The sequence below is a fragment of the Polyodon spathula genome, chromosome 11 (assembly GCF_017654505.1).
Source record: "Polyodon spathula isolate WHYD16114869_AA chromosome 11, ASM1765450v1, whole genome shotgun sequence".
Taxonomy (NCBI): domain Eukaryota; kingdom Metazoa; phylum Chordata; class Actinopteri; order Acipenseriformes; family Polyodontidae; genus Polyodon; species Polyodon spathula.
This window is the reverse complement of record NC_054544.1, coordinates 25,852,968-25,867,130: the sequence shown is the minus strand read 5'-3', so window position 1 is coordinate 25,867,130 and position 14,163 is coordinate 25,852,968. Positions and strand designations below refer to the sequence as shown.

The window sequence follows — 14,163 nt, the reverse complement described above, 5'->3', positions numbered from 1 at the left end:
GTGCTGTTTATTATTCCTTGACATCTTCTTATGGCGGACGCTGCCTAAACAAGATAGGTTTATACATCCCAGATGTGTTAAAAACAAAATAACAGAGTTATGATTTTGTTCCTAAACCCCATGATGCCGTTACTATACAGTCCACAGTTTATAAAAGAGTTGGTCAATTGATACATTGAAAATCAAATTGTAGGTACATTTGGTATATTATTTATTGTAAATAAAATGTTTCTTTCAAATGTAGCACTTAGAGCATCTGAGACTTCAAATAATCTGTGGTAATGTTTGGACTGGAATATGAATTTCATGATGATAAAGTTGAAACAAAAACCTTATTGACTAGTATTGGGAACTTTAAGATGTTGCATCATGCTGTGATAGGGAAAATAGAAACTCAGACTCCTGATAACAGAGGGCGCTGGGCCAGTGCAAGGGTCCCTGCACAGAGATCACATGACCTGGACGCACGTCATATTTTTATGGGACGCCATCTTTGTGTGAGGCAACAGTGTGGGTATGCTAACTCCGTGCATTTAGGTCAAGTGTATTAAGAACACCTGAGGCTAGCAGACTGGTGTTCCACTGATCTCAGGGGAGGGGTCTTGAATACAAAGGGGACTGCATTGTTGTGCTCGAGGCTGGTGTTCAAACTTCAGGACTGGAGAGATAGGAGGAGTCAGGAAGCAAGGAAAGAAATCTAAACCTTGTGTGTGACTGCCCAGTCCTCCACCTTTTTACAATTTATTTGTGTTAAATCAATAAAACACCCTACCCAGGGGTTTCCACTACAATAACCGTATTGTTACATTTATTAGATAAAAAAATAAATCTCAAGAAATCATTATTTTATGTTGTGTTTTTTTTATTATTATTATTATTATCAAAAATATTCTCCAGACATTACAACAGCAGTGGCAACAGGGAGCATTTTGGAATATGTTTATAGTTATGTTACAATCTAAAAGGAATAGATGCTAAGATATTGAAGAATAACTTTGAAAATAACACAACAAGTCCACAGCACAAATATTTTGTTGTTGACAGCTTTACTATGAATGGCAGTGCATGGAGAGCAAGTCTGGATACTGGTCTTCATCTTAATACTCCTCTCCTTCCTCGTCCTCATCTCCCACGCTGTCTGTTCCCACTTCTTCATAGTCCTTCTCCAGGGCAGCCATGTCCTCTCGGGCCTCAGAGAACTCTCCTTCCTCCATACCCTCCCCCACATACCAGTGGACGAAGGCACGCTTGGCATACATCAGGTCGAACTTGTGGTCTAGGCGGGCCCAGGCCTCAGCGATGGCGGTGGTGTTGCTCAACATGCACACAGCCCTCTGAACCTTGGCCAGGTCACCCCCAGGCACCACGGTGGGAGGCTGGTAGTTGATGCCCACCTTGAAGCCAGTGGGGCACCAGTCCACAAACTGGATGCTTCTCTTGGTCTTGATGGTAGCTATAGCAGAGTTGACATCTTTGGGCACCACGTCTCCACGGTACAGCAGGCAGCAGGCCATGTACTTGCCGTGACGGGGGTCACATTTCACCATCTGGTTGGCCGGCTCAAAGCAGGCATTGGTGATGTCAGCAACCGACAGCTGCTCATGGTAGGCCTTCTCAGCTGAAATAACCGGGGCGTAGTTGGTCAGTGGGAAGTGGATACGGGGGTAGGGCACCAGGTTGGTCTGGAACTCTGTCAGGTCAACATTCAGGGCACCATCGAAACGCAGGGAGGCAGTGATGGAGGAGACAATTTGACCAATGAGACGGTTCAGGTTGGTGTAGGATGGGCGCTCAATGTCCAGGTTCCTGCGGCAGATATCATAGATGGCCTCATTGTCTACCATGAAGGCACAGTCAGAGTGCTCCAGCGTGGTGTGGGTGGTCAGGATGGAGTTGTAGGGCTCAACAACAGCTGTGGAGATCTGGGGAGCTGGATAGATAGCAAACTCCAGTTTGGACTTCTTGCCGTAGTCAACAGAGAGGCGTTCCATCAGCAGGGAGGTGAAACCAGAACCGGTACCACCACCGAAGCTGTGGAAGATGAGGAAGCCTTGGAGCCCTGTGCACTGGTCAGCCTGGAAAAAAACACAGCATATAATCTCTTGATCTCTATAAATAAAGAACACAAGTGTCAAAAGAACAAGTAAAAGTGTTTCAACCCATGTGTTTATGATCTTTACATTTAGTAGTAAACTGCAGCTTTTCTTACAAACTTTTGCCATAGATATTCCACCATGCAGTTCTGTTCTTTCATGTCATATTTTAGTTTCAAATATTCACACCAAGCTCAATTCTTATAAGAATTGCCGTCACATAACTGAAGGATAGATTGTTTTGCATGAAATATTAGGAGTTGTAAGACAGAATCGAGAAAATTAAACTTTGGTTGGTGTTGAAGGAATCAAGAAGATATAAGGATTAAAGATGATCTCAATCATCTTCTAATCCTTGTACTGAATCTCCAATCTCACCAGTTTGCGGGTCCTGTCAAGCACTAGGTCGATGATCTCTTTGCCGATGGTGTAGTGCCCGCGGGCGTAGTTGTTAGCAGCGTCCTCCTTGCCAGTGATGAGCTGCTCAGGGTGGAACAGCTGACGGTAGATTCCTGTGCGAATCTCATCTACAGAATTGAAAGAAGAACCAGGGAAGCAGTCAACTTCATTAGCTTGTTACAATTTTGAGATGTAAAGGATTTACTTTGATGAAGATCACATTGAGTTGTGTATTAAAGAATCTTAACACACAGTCTGTAGAAGAGTCAGTGCTTTGATACAATAAAAATCAAAGTGTAAGTGCATTTTTTGTTGCTTTTCCAAATATAATTGTCCATAAAACAACGAAAATTCACAAAAAATCAAACTAATTACTTGATACCTTTTACACCCAAAAGGATATTAATGCAGTAAATGAATGTTAATACACGTAACAGTGTTTACATGTCAGTCACAATTCAAACAGGCCAACAACAGACAGTGTGAGAATACAGGTGGCTTGGTCCTGCTGTCAGCAGTGTATGAGTGCATGGGATAGATAACCGAGTTATGTCATTGATGCTGAATCTCGGGAATCATTTAAGAAGACAGACAACACGAGGGCGCTTGGGAGACTTTGTACTGTATATCTGTGGCAGAGCAAAGCTCTGCCCTTTAAATTGGCAGGGATGGGGTTAACTTCCCCTACCTGCCTGGGTTTATTATGTTCAGGTGGCTGGGGTTGATTAGTTGATTAGGTTGATTAACGATCAATCAGCGCCCAGCCACCTGATATAAAAGGAGGCCTCTGCTTCTCATTTGGAGAGAGGGAGCTGAGGAAGCAGGTTGGTTTTTTTTGGTTGTTTGGAAAGTTTGAATCCAGTGAAGGCATTGCCTAGCCTGGAAATTGTTATTTTTGTAAATTTTGCTTTTTGTCTTTCTTTGTGTTTAAATTGTTTTGTTTTGGCCCTTGTGCCCTTTCATTTTTGTGTTTATTTATAATAAAATAGTTATTTTTTTGAACTGCAGTCTGTCTCTGGGCCTCTTTCCACTCGCCAGCCTGCCACATTTGGTGTCAGAAGTGGGATAGCGCCACCTAGAGGCTCAGAGCAGTATTTTTTTTTTGTTTTGTTTTGTGGAATTTTGGGGATTTTTGAAAAAAAAAAAAAAAAAATGGGAAAGAGCAGACAGCGGCAAAAGCAGGAAAAGCAGCAGCAGCTGAAGAAATGTAAGCTGCTGCAGCCACCGCTGGAGGACCCGGCCAGCCTCTTCCCCTGGTGTTCCTGGTGTGGGAAGGAGGACCATCGTTGGCGGTCCTGCCCAGACGTGCCACCGGCAAACTGGTGTGGCCGGTGTGAGGAGGACAGCCACAACTGGGCAGGATGCCCCTACAACCAGGCCCAGGAAGAGGTGCCGTGTTCACCCCGGGCATCAGGGGCCACCCCACTACCTCCAGCACCACCACCTTCACCACCGTCCCAGGAGATCTGGGACTGGTTGATGCACCCTGAGGCAGACCTCGTCCACGATCTCCCCATAGTTATCAACACGCTGTGGCGTCGAGATGGGGAGAGGTGGGAACAGTGGGAGGAACAGCACCACCCGGCCTCCTTCCCAGAGGTTGCCCTCATGGTGGTTAATTACCTGGCGGTAGACATGGGAGATGCCCCGGTCACTCCAATAAAGAGGGGTGAGCCGCCTTCCCGAGAGCCAGAGAGGGAGGAGGAGCCGCCGTCGCTCCCAGAGCCAGAGAGGGGTGAGGAGCCGCCGTCGCTCCCAGAGCCAGAGAGGGGTGAGGAGCCGCCGTCGCTCCCAGAGCCAGAGAGGGGTGAGGAGCCGCCGTCGCTCCCAGAGCAAGAGAGGGGTGAGGAGCTGCCGCGCTCCCAGAGCCAGAGAGGGGTGAGGAGCCGCCGTCGCTCCCAGAGCCAGAGAGGGTGAGGAGCTGCCGTCGCTCCCAGAGCCAGAGAGGGGTGAGGAGCTGCCGTCGCTCCCAGAGCCAGAGAGGGGTGAGGAGCTGCCGTCGCTCCCAGAGCCAGAGAGGGGTGAGGATCCGCCGTCGCTCCCAGAGCCAGAGAGGGGTGAGGAGCCGCCGTCGCTCCCAGAGCCAGAGAGGGCGGGAGGAGCCGCCGTCGCTCCCAGAGCCAGAGAGGGAGGAGGAGCCGCCGTCGCTCCCAGAGCCAGAGAGGGGGGAGGAGCCGCCGTCGCTCCCAGAGCCAGAGAGGGGTGAGGAGCCGCCGTCGCTCCCAGAGCCAGAGAGGGGTGAGGAGCCGCCGTCGCTCCCAGAGCCAGAGAGGGGTGAGGAGCCGCCGTCGCTCCCAGAGCCAGAGAGGGGTGAGGATCCGCCGTCGCTCCCAGAGCCAGAGAGGGGTGAGGATCCGCCGTCGCTCCCAGAGCCAGAGAGGGGTGAGGAGCCGCCGTCGCTCCCAGAGCCAGAGAGGCGGGAGGAGCCGCCGTCGCTCCCAGAGCCAGAGAGGGGGGAGGAGCCGCCGTCGCTCCCAGAGCCAGAGAGGGGGGAGGAGCCGCCGTCGCTCCCAGAGCCAGAGAGGGAGGAGGAGCCGCCGTCGCTCCCAGAGCCAGAGAGGCGGGAGGAGCCGCCGTCGCTCCCAGAGCCAGAGAGGGGTGAGGAGCCGCCGTCGCTCCCAGAGCCAGAGAGGGGTGAGGAGCCGCCGTCGCTCCCAGAGCCAGAGAGGGGTGAGGAGCCGCCGTCGCTCCCAGAGCCAGAGAGGGGTGAGGAGCCGCCGTCGCTCCCAGAGCCAGAGAGGGGTGAGGATCCGCCGTCGCTCCCAGAGCCAGAGAGGGGTGAGGAGCCGCCGTCGCTCCCAGAGCCAGAGAGGCGGGAGGAGCCACCGCCGCCGCTCAGAGCCCGAGAGGGAGGAGCCGCCGCCGCTCTCAGAGCCCGAGAGGGAGGGGCCGCCTCCGCCACCAGAGGGGGCCGGGCCGCCGTCGCCGCCTCCGCCACCGGAGGGAGCCGGGCCGCCATCGCCGCCTCCGCCACCGGAAGGAGCCGGGCTGCCGTCGCCGTGCTACCTTGGAGATTCGGGGCCCCCTCAACCAAAGAAGGCTTGGGGGCTCCAACATCAACCCCGCCCACCACCAACCACCATAACAGCCCACCCAAGGGACATAATTGGACTCTTGGGGGGAGGGGGGTGGGGAGGGTGGGGGGAAGGGGGGAGTTGGCCGATTGCGGCCGGTGTACGTTGTACATGGGGGGAGGTGTGTGGCAGAGCAAAGCTCTGCCCTTTTTAAATTGGCAGGGATGGGGTTAACTTCCCCTACCTGCCTGGGTTTATTATGTTCAGGTGGCTGGGGTTGATTAGTTGATTAGGTTGATTAACGATCAATCAGCGCCCAGCCACCTGATATAAAAGGAGGCCTCTGCTTCTCATTTGGAGAGAGGGAGCTGAGGAAGCAGGTTGGGTTTTTTTTGGTTGTTTGGAAAGTTTGAATCCAGTGAAGGCATTGCCCAGCCTGGAAATTGTTATTTTTGTAAGTTTTGCTTTTTGTCTTTCTTTGTGTTTAAATTGTTTTGTTTTGGCCCTTGTGCCCTTTCATTTTTGTGTTTATTTATAATAAAAGTTATTTTTTTGAACTGCAGTCTGTCTCTGGGCCTCTTTCCACTCGCCAGCCTGCCACAATATCCTAGTAGTTTAGTTCTAGCTTTGTCATGTTACCAGGTGTTTTTCTACATTAAAAAATGAGTTAATTACAGACTGGAATAAACGCTTTGAAAATATGACCCACAGAATCTATCAAAGGTCTTGCCTTGCTTCAATAAAATGAGGGCACAAAGTTTATGGCTTCATATTTTGAAAATAAATGGGTCATAATAAAATCTTACTGAATGTTTTTCATTTCATTAGCTTTTGAGTATTAGAAAAGAGTCATTTTGTTCAAGGTACAAAGCCTTACCGATCACAGTGGGCTCAAGATCCACAAAGACTGCTCTGGGGACGTGTTTCCCAGCTCCAGTCTCGCTGAAGAAGGTATTGAAGGAATCGTCTCCTCCTCCGATGGTCTTGTCGCTGGGCATCTGCCCATCAGGCTGGATCCCGTGCTCCAGGCAGTAGAGCTCCCAGCAGGCATTGCCCATCTGGACTCCGGCTTGGCCAACGTGCATAGAGATACACTCACGCTGGAGAGAAACAGCAGAAGGTGGTTCAGTGATTATAAGGCTTGTGCTAATAGCAGTAAAAAAATGTTTTTGAAACCTTGGTTAGCACTGCTTTAACACTAGAACCACCATGGAAGTCATTTTGACGGTTTGAGGTTTTCAAATTTGAATTACTCTGTGTGTCTGAAAGTTATGTGGTTGTCCATTTATGACTTTCCCTAAATTTGTGTATTTAATACCCTGACGGTGTTTCAAAGGCAGGATCACAAAAATCCCGCCCACCTCGAACTGCCAAAGCAGTCATTTTGACTGCCTTTCACAAAACATTTTACATTTTTTATTTTAGTATATATATATATATATATATATATATATATATATATATATATATATATTATATATTACGTTGTTTACACCTGTTTACACACAACTTTCTTTTGAAATGTTAATTTTATTATAGTTTTTTAAAATAAATCCTTTTGTGTTTAATTGTTTAAATACAGCGTTTCGGCTGAGCAGATGTTTGATATGACGTGCTTGAATAAAACTTTTAAGTTTTATCTGATAGCTTGTCTTTTATTGTAGTATTGATCTTGTTTAAAATGTAACCGTCATAATAACTGTCTGCGGCGGTTTTAGGTATGAGCATAATCTTGGCGGTTCTTGTGTCAAATGAAGAATTCAGGGAGGGTTATTGTGAAAACCACTTCTGTAACAGGGCAAGGGCTGGGCGTTAACATGCAGTCACGCACACTGCAATTGAGTGTCTTAACCACTGGAGGGGTGCTAAGACTTGCATTTTCCAAGTAATTGCATTTAAGAAATATCTGTTGGTATTAAATAAATCAGAAGACTTCTATTTATTAATGTGTTGATTTCAAACAAGCGCATTTTCCTTTCATCCAGGGTGCTGACATTTTTACAGCTGTAATGCCATATCAAGGCCATAAACTGTCAATTAAAATGTTGCAAATCTACCAAATGCACCTGACTCAAAATTGACTATTTCAGATTTCATATATTTAAGAGGCAAACATTTCTTTACTAACTTGCACTATGACTTCTTTCTCAGATGGTAAAGTATCAAATAACTACTGGTTACAGCTGGTCTACAGAAATGCGAGACAGAGGATATGGAGATGAGGAGTGACCAGTCTTGAGCTGGGTGTCCTGTTTCTCAGCCCTGTGACAATCAGCTGTCTGCACACCCTCAACTCCCAGTCAAGTCATTATACTGCAGTGTCTGGCTCCCAGCTCAGCTAAAAAAACTGACCAACACTAACAATCGCTGCTGTCATACTGCAGTGTCTGTCTCCCAGCTCAGCTAAAAACACTGACCAACACTACCAATCACTGCTGTCATATTGCAGTGTCTGGCTCCCAGCTCAGCTAAAAACACTGACCAACACTACCAATCGCTGCTGTCATACTGCAGTGTCTGGCTCCCAGCTCAGCTAAAAACACAGCAACATCAACAATCGCTGCTGTCATACTGCAGTGTCTGGCTCCCAGCTCAGCTAAAAACACTGACCAACACTATCAATCGCTGCTGTCATACTGCAGTGTCTGGCTCCCAGCTCAGCTAAAAACACAGCAACACCAACAATCGCTGCTGTCATACTGCAGTGTCTGGCTCCCAGCTCAGCTAAAAAAACTGACCAACACTAACAATCGCTGCTGTCATACTGCAGTGTCTGGCTCCCAGCTCAGCTAAAAAAACTGACCAACACTAACAATCGCTGCTGTCATACTGCAGTGTCTGGCTCCCAGCTCAGCTAAAAACACAGCAACACCAACAATCGCTACTGTCATACTGCAGTGTCTGGCTCCCAGCTCAGCTAAAAACACAGCAACACCAACAATCGCTACTGTCATACTGCAGTGTCTGGCTCCCAGCTCAGCTAAAAAAACTGACCAACACTAACAATCGCTGCTGTCATACTGCAGTGTCTGGCTCCCAGCTCAGCTAAAAAAACTGACCAACACTAACAATCGCTGCTGTCATACTGCAGTGTCTGGCTCCCAGCTCAGCTAAAAACACAGCAACACCAACAATCGCTGCTGTCATACTGCAGTGTCTGGCTCCCAGCTCAGCTAAAAACACAGCAACACCAACAATCACTGCTGTCTCAAGCAATAAACTATTCTGCTGCGAGAAGCTTTTTGGAAAAAGATGTGACAATTCAGTTAAAATAAATAAACCTAACCCAGGTCCAATTCACAAAGCTTTTAAGTCATGGATTACTAATAAAATTGACTTTCATTTTATAAAACTATTAATGAAAATCACAGGTTAAAGCTCTATGAAAATAATTTATTATCTCATATTTCCTTACAGCCAGTCCACTGCAATATAAAGCATAATAAAAAGATTAAAAGAAAATAGCTCCTTACCATTTTGAATCAGTTCTTTGAGGCTGATGTTAAAGCTTTAGACTGAGAAGGCGATGATGCAGTTCTTTTATAGCAGATGGGGTGTGGATATGCTTGGCAATATGACTGCACTGCAGAAATGGGAGGGCTCCTATTGTAGAGCATGCAAACCTCCATAGTCACACTGAAAACAATCCTCCTCACATCTCCAAACTCGCTACTGCTTTTTTTCAGGCTGTTACAGTCACCTATGCAGAAACATATTTTATCGGGTAAAATTAGAACACATGATAAACCAAGTCATCCGTCTTTATTTGTATTTGTACATTTACTTGTTGTATATTACTGTTTATAAAAGACTCTTTTTTCACTTTCTCATCAATTTCTATTGGTATTCACCTAGTAAACCTTTTAGAGATTTCTTGTCATAAAATAGATTAGCTACATGAGGTATTCACAGGGGTGGGTGAATTGCCTCCTGTTTATGAACTTCATCTTCTCAGTGTTCTCAGTACTCACTTCAGTCAGTCAGTCGGTCAGTCAGGAGAACATATCTGATGGCAATGCAAAGACATCATTTTAAATTATTTTTGGGAGGGGTATGTGCAAGTCTATTTTAAAATGCTATAGGAATAAAATGTATTATATAACTTAGAATACAATTATATAAATATCTAGTTCCAGGTTTATGTGAATGTTCAGTTGCCTAGTCACTGAACTACTTAATTTGTGATCTGTTATCCCAGGCAGATTGAATCACTCTTGTTTGGAGTTATCACCAATAAAGGTATAGGTAAGCCGTGCAAGTCTTACTAATAGTGCAGCTGTTTTAATTTTTCTTCTTTCATATTGATATTTTGGAATAAAGGCCCCTGTTTGCTGCTGACTCATAACATAATTAACATGGCTGCCTCTCAGTTCTTTATTCTGCTTTCACGCACATCCAGCCCTGTGCATCTGCCTTTAATTCTATAGTACCAAGGTGAACGTAAATCAGGTAAATGTCATCTTGTGGATGTTTTTGATTCACTGCATTTGTAATGTTTCTCGCTACTTGCATTGGCCTGTATGTTTCACTGTCATTATTATTATTATTATTTTTATTATCCACCCTTTTCAATGATGCAGCAATGCTTTAGCCAAGCTGCAATGTAATAAACATTATGTGTCTATATATTTTAAAACAATAGGCACAAATGCATTTTAAATGTAAAAGCTCATTCTCAAACCTGTGATGTCATACTTTTTACATCTCCCACCCACTCTATACACATTGCCGTCCCGTATCTGTGAGTCTCTTTGTCAATCAAGCAGAATCTGCATTGATCAGCGTGGGTGTGGTGGTTCGCGGTAGGAAGTGGAATCTTTTTTATAACTTCTTTGTTGTTGCAAACTTTAAGTCATGTCAACGCTGTATAATTATATATTTTCTGTTTATGCATAACCAGTTTGTATGCTTGAGGCTTTCATATTCTTTTCATACAGTTCATCATCTGCGTTTGTTCAACCTTTGTATCAGGTACCAATAGTAAATAATAAATAAGCCTGCATATAGCGATATTATGGACAAAAATCATATTGGCTGATAGGGTCGAAGGTGAGGGTGACCAAACTGGGCAGGCTTGCTGGGGAAAAGAGAGGAAGACCGGGATGGGGAACAAGGGAACAGCTGCTACCGGCCCACAGTGCGCCAGGCCTGAACCAGTGAAGGTGACTCCGCAGACAGCCAAGCCATGTCTGCCTGGCTCACAGAGATGGTTGCACTCATATGGTCCATATCCACACAGGCTTCCCGTGCAACGCAGCCCCTCGCACACCTGTGGGTTTGGAACTGTGGGCAGCCAGGCCATCTACAGTGACAGTGCCCAACCACCACTGCTTCACCATGTATACACATGCTGGAGGAGCCCAACAGCACAGCTGTGGGGAGCAGGGCTGTGGGGAGCAGGGCTCCAACCCCCCCAGAAGCAACTGACTGCACCACAATGAGCTGGACCGGCACCTTCAATTACAAGCCTAACCAGAGGGTCCAGCCTATCCCCATGACCAGGATCCTTTCGGCCGCTGCACACAGCCAGATGGAGAAAGGAGGCTACTGGAGCCCCGAGACAGTTGCCGATGCCCAGCCAGGCACCACAGGGGCCCAAGGTTAACCCGACCACCGGACATGACCAACGGAGGGAACCAACTCCCACAGCACCCTTGGGTCCCACACCAGCAGGAGTCATCGACCTGGTGCCGGGGGAGTGGGTGGGGGGTGGAGTGGGGGCAATATCAAGAGGAGGACCCAGACCTCCAATCAATCTTGCAGTGGCAACAATCAACTGCAACACGAGAGCTGTGTGTGCAACGGACTGACCTGGCAGTGAAAGGGGCAATGGAAGGAGTCGGCAAAAGGATCGGTGAGGTGGCAGGTGGTGGACCCCCAACCGCTATAGCTGGAGATGCTCCAAACTCATCAAAGAACCCCAGGAACCGGTCACTTTGGAGTCACCAAAACCCTGAGATGGCTCCAGCAGGGTTTCTACTGGAGACAGTGCTGGGGGGATGTTGAGGACTACTGACAGCACTGTGATGTCTGTACTGTTCACAAGGCACTCACGGATCGGTCTTATGCCCCCCCTCCAGCAGTTTTCCATTGGCGGACCCATTGAAACGGTCAGGGTTGATGTCCTCGGACCGTTTCCTTGGTCCAAGAAGGGAAATCGGTTTGTTCTGGTTGCACTTAATTACTTCACCATGTGGTCAGAGCAGTGGCGGACTGGCAGGGTAGAGAGGGCCCTGGCAAAACTCTGCAGGTGCTCATACCTATTTTAAGCTTCTCTTAATGTTAAGACACTAAAAGAGGGCACAAATATAAAAAGACAATACAAGTCCAAGCTAAATACAATAGCGAGATTTATGCAAGAAAACATTAGTATAAAAGGCACTAAATCATAGAAAATGTTTTACTTTCACCACACTCACAAGAAATTTCACAGTAGAAGGAGAAAATCTGAGAGTGCAGACACTGGAGACACTGCTGCTGATGTTTGTGTACTGCTGATGAGCCTGATAATATTGGTGCTGGCACTGGTGTTACTGCCTCTGACACTGGTATTACTGCTGCTAACACTGGTGTTACTACCTCTGACACTTGTGTTTTTGCTGCTGACACTGGTGTTACCACTGCTGGCACTGGTGTTACTGCTGCTGACACTGGTGTTACTGCTTCTGACATTGGTGTTACTGCTGCTGGCACTGGTGTTACTGCCTCTAACACTGGTGTTACTGTTGGTGGCACTGGTTACCGTCCACAGCACAAGCAGGACATGTGATGATGCGAGGGCGCAAAAGATGACGGTGGAGGATGACCCATAGCCTTACCTGGTTGCTTTTGAGCAGCTGGCTACTACCGTGTCATAGCCCAAGGAGTTCTAGGTAAGCCAGCTGGGACCTTGCCTGACTGGGGAGACTCAGGAAGCCTACCAGGCCATGACAGACACCTAAGCCACTCAGTACGACCTGGTAAATCAAGCCATTTTGCACCATTTGAACATCACAGGGAAATGCACCGTGGCTCTGGGAGTACAAGAGGTCCCCGGATACACACCCCAGGGTGGTCACGCAAAAACGCTGACCACATGGTACACTGGCTCAAACCCGCTCCGAAAACGAGCATACGGATGGGTGAAGCCATAGTAATTGTGCAGTTTTGCCATGTGGTCGGCGCCGAGACCCAAGAGTGGATACAGCGCCACAACTCCGACACCCTGGACAAGGCAGTGAAGCTTGCTTAGGACTTTGAGGACTCCGTGGTATCAGCCCAGACCGGGCTACTCACCGCTCCAATACAACGGAGCACCCAAGCACCACATCCTCTCTCTGCTCCCCCACCACCACCACCGGGACCGGGTCAACGACCTCCTAGACCGTTGGCTCCAATGGGCAACCTTGCCTCCTCTCCATGGAGACCAAGGTTGTCCCCCAACTGGGGTAGAGGTTCTGCCCTTGCTCCGTTGCCATACCAGCAATGGGACAGATATTTAACCACTGTTCCCTCCTCGGGTCGACGAGCTAGATAGACTGGAGACGGCAAGGTTTATTTCCACTTTAAACCTGACAAAGGGATACTGGCAGATCCTGTTAACTCCCAGTTATAGAGAGAAAATCACATTTTCAACACAAGAGGCCACTTCACAACTATGCCATTTGGGCTTTATGGTGTGCCCGCTGCCTTTCAGAGACTGATGGATCATGTTTTACATCCACATTGTGAATATGCGGCAGCATATATTCATGATGTGGTTATTCACAGCTTCACCTGGTGAGAGCATTTGGCTAGGATCATAGCCATCCTTCAGCTCTCTAAGGGTAGCCCGGCTGACAGCTAACTTGAGAAAATGTGCATTTGCCAAGAAAGAGACACAATATTTGGGATTCATAATGGGGAATGGGAGGGTGAAACCCATTGTCACCAAGGTCCAGGCCTTGGTGGACACAACAATCTCCAAAACCAAGGCTCAGGTGAGGTCTCTACTGGGATTAGCCAGTTATTACCGTTGTTTTATCCCAGAGTATTCCACAGTGGTTAATCCCTTAGTTGACCTCACCAGAAAGCGCACACCAAATTCAATGGTCAGAAGAATGTCAGGGCGCTATTTGATATTGTGAAGCAGAGACTTTGCCAGGCCCCCGCTCTCATCACTCCACCCGGGGATTTACAAATACTGAGTGATACACGCCGCTGTATCACTCCAGCATTATTATTTACAGGTGTTCGCCATAAGGCTTTGGACATTGTTAATTGAAATCAATAAACACCCTTGCACCTGAAATTCATTGTCTGTCTGTTTTGTGTCCACTCTGCACTGCACTCACCTGTATTCACTTACCACTCTGTCACAGCAGTTATAGTTTAATGTAACTTTTAAAATAAGTCAATTTGTATTTTGTCTTGTGTTATCTTATGTATGATTTTACAAGGTTCATCTAAGAAAAAACTTCTGCAGTACTGTGTTGCAAAGCCAACATATTAATGGCAAACTTGGCAAGTGTAGGAAAATGTGACTCTCCACTAGGTGTAGTCAAAAGCACAGTTTTGTGCCAGTATTCATCAGCTGACAGATCCCATCTAAGATTCATAGAGTCAGTCACTTGTTACTGCATAAATTCCACCTAGGCTATAAAGCATATTTCCAATAACAATCTCTGGTAAAGCATTGC

The 14,163-nt window shown here is 47.2% G+C and overlaps 1 protein-coding gene across 1 annotated transcript; it reads right to left on the bottom strand.

Annotated features, from left to right (window-relative positions):
• Positions 1–844: 844 nt before the first annotated feature.
• Positions 845–9,081, bottom strand: LOC121323277 (tubulin alpha chain-like). Its single transcript, XM_041264246.1, has 4 exons — positions 8,980–9,081; positions 6,384–6,606; positions 2,472–2,620; positions 845–2,075 (listed from the first exon to the last, which is right to left on the bottom strand). Exons 1-4 carry the CDS (start codon positions 8,980–8,982, stop codon positions 1,098–1,100), a joined length of 1,353 nt encoding a protein of 450 aa, XP_041120180.1. The 5' UTR covers positions 8,983–9,081; the 3' UTR covers positions 845–1,097.
• Positions 9,082–14,163: the final 5,082 nt, after the last annotated feature.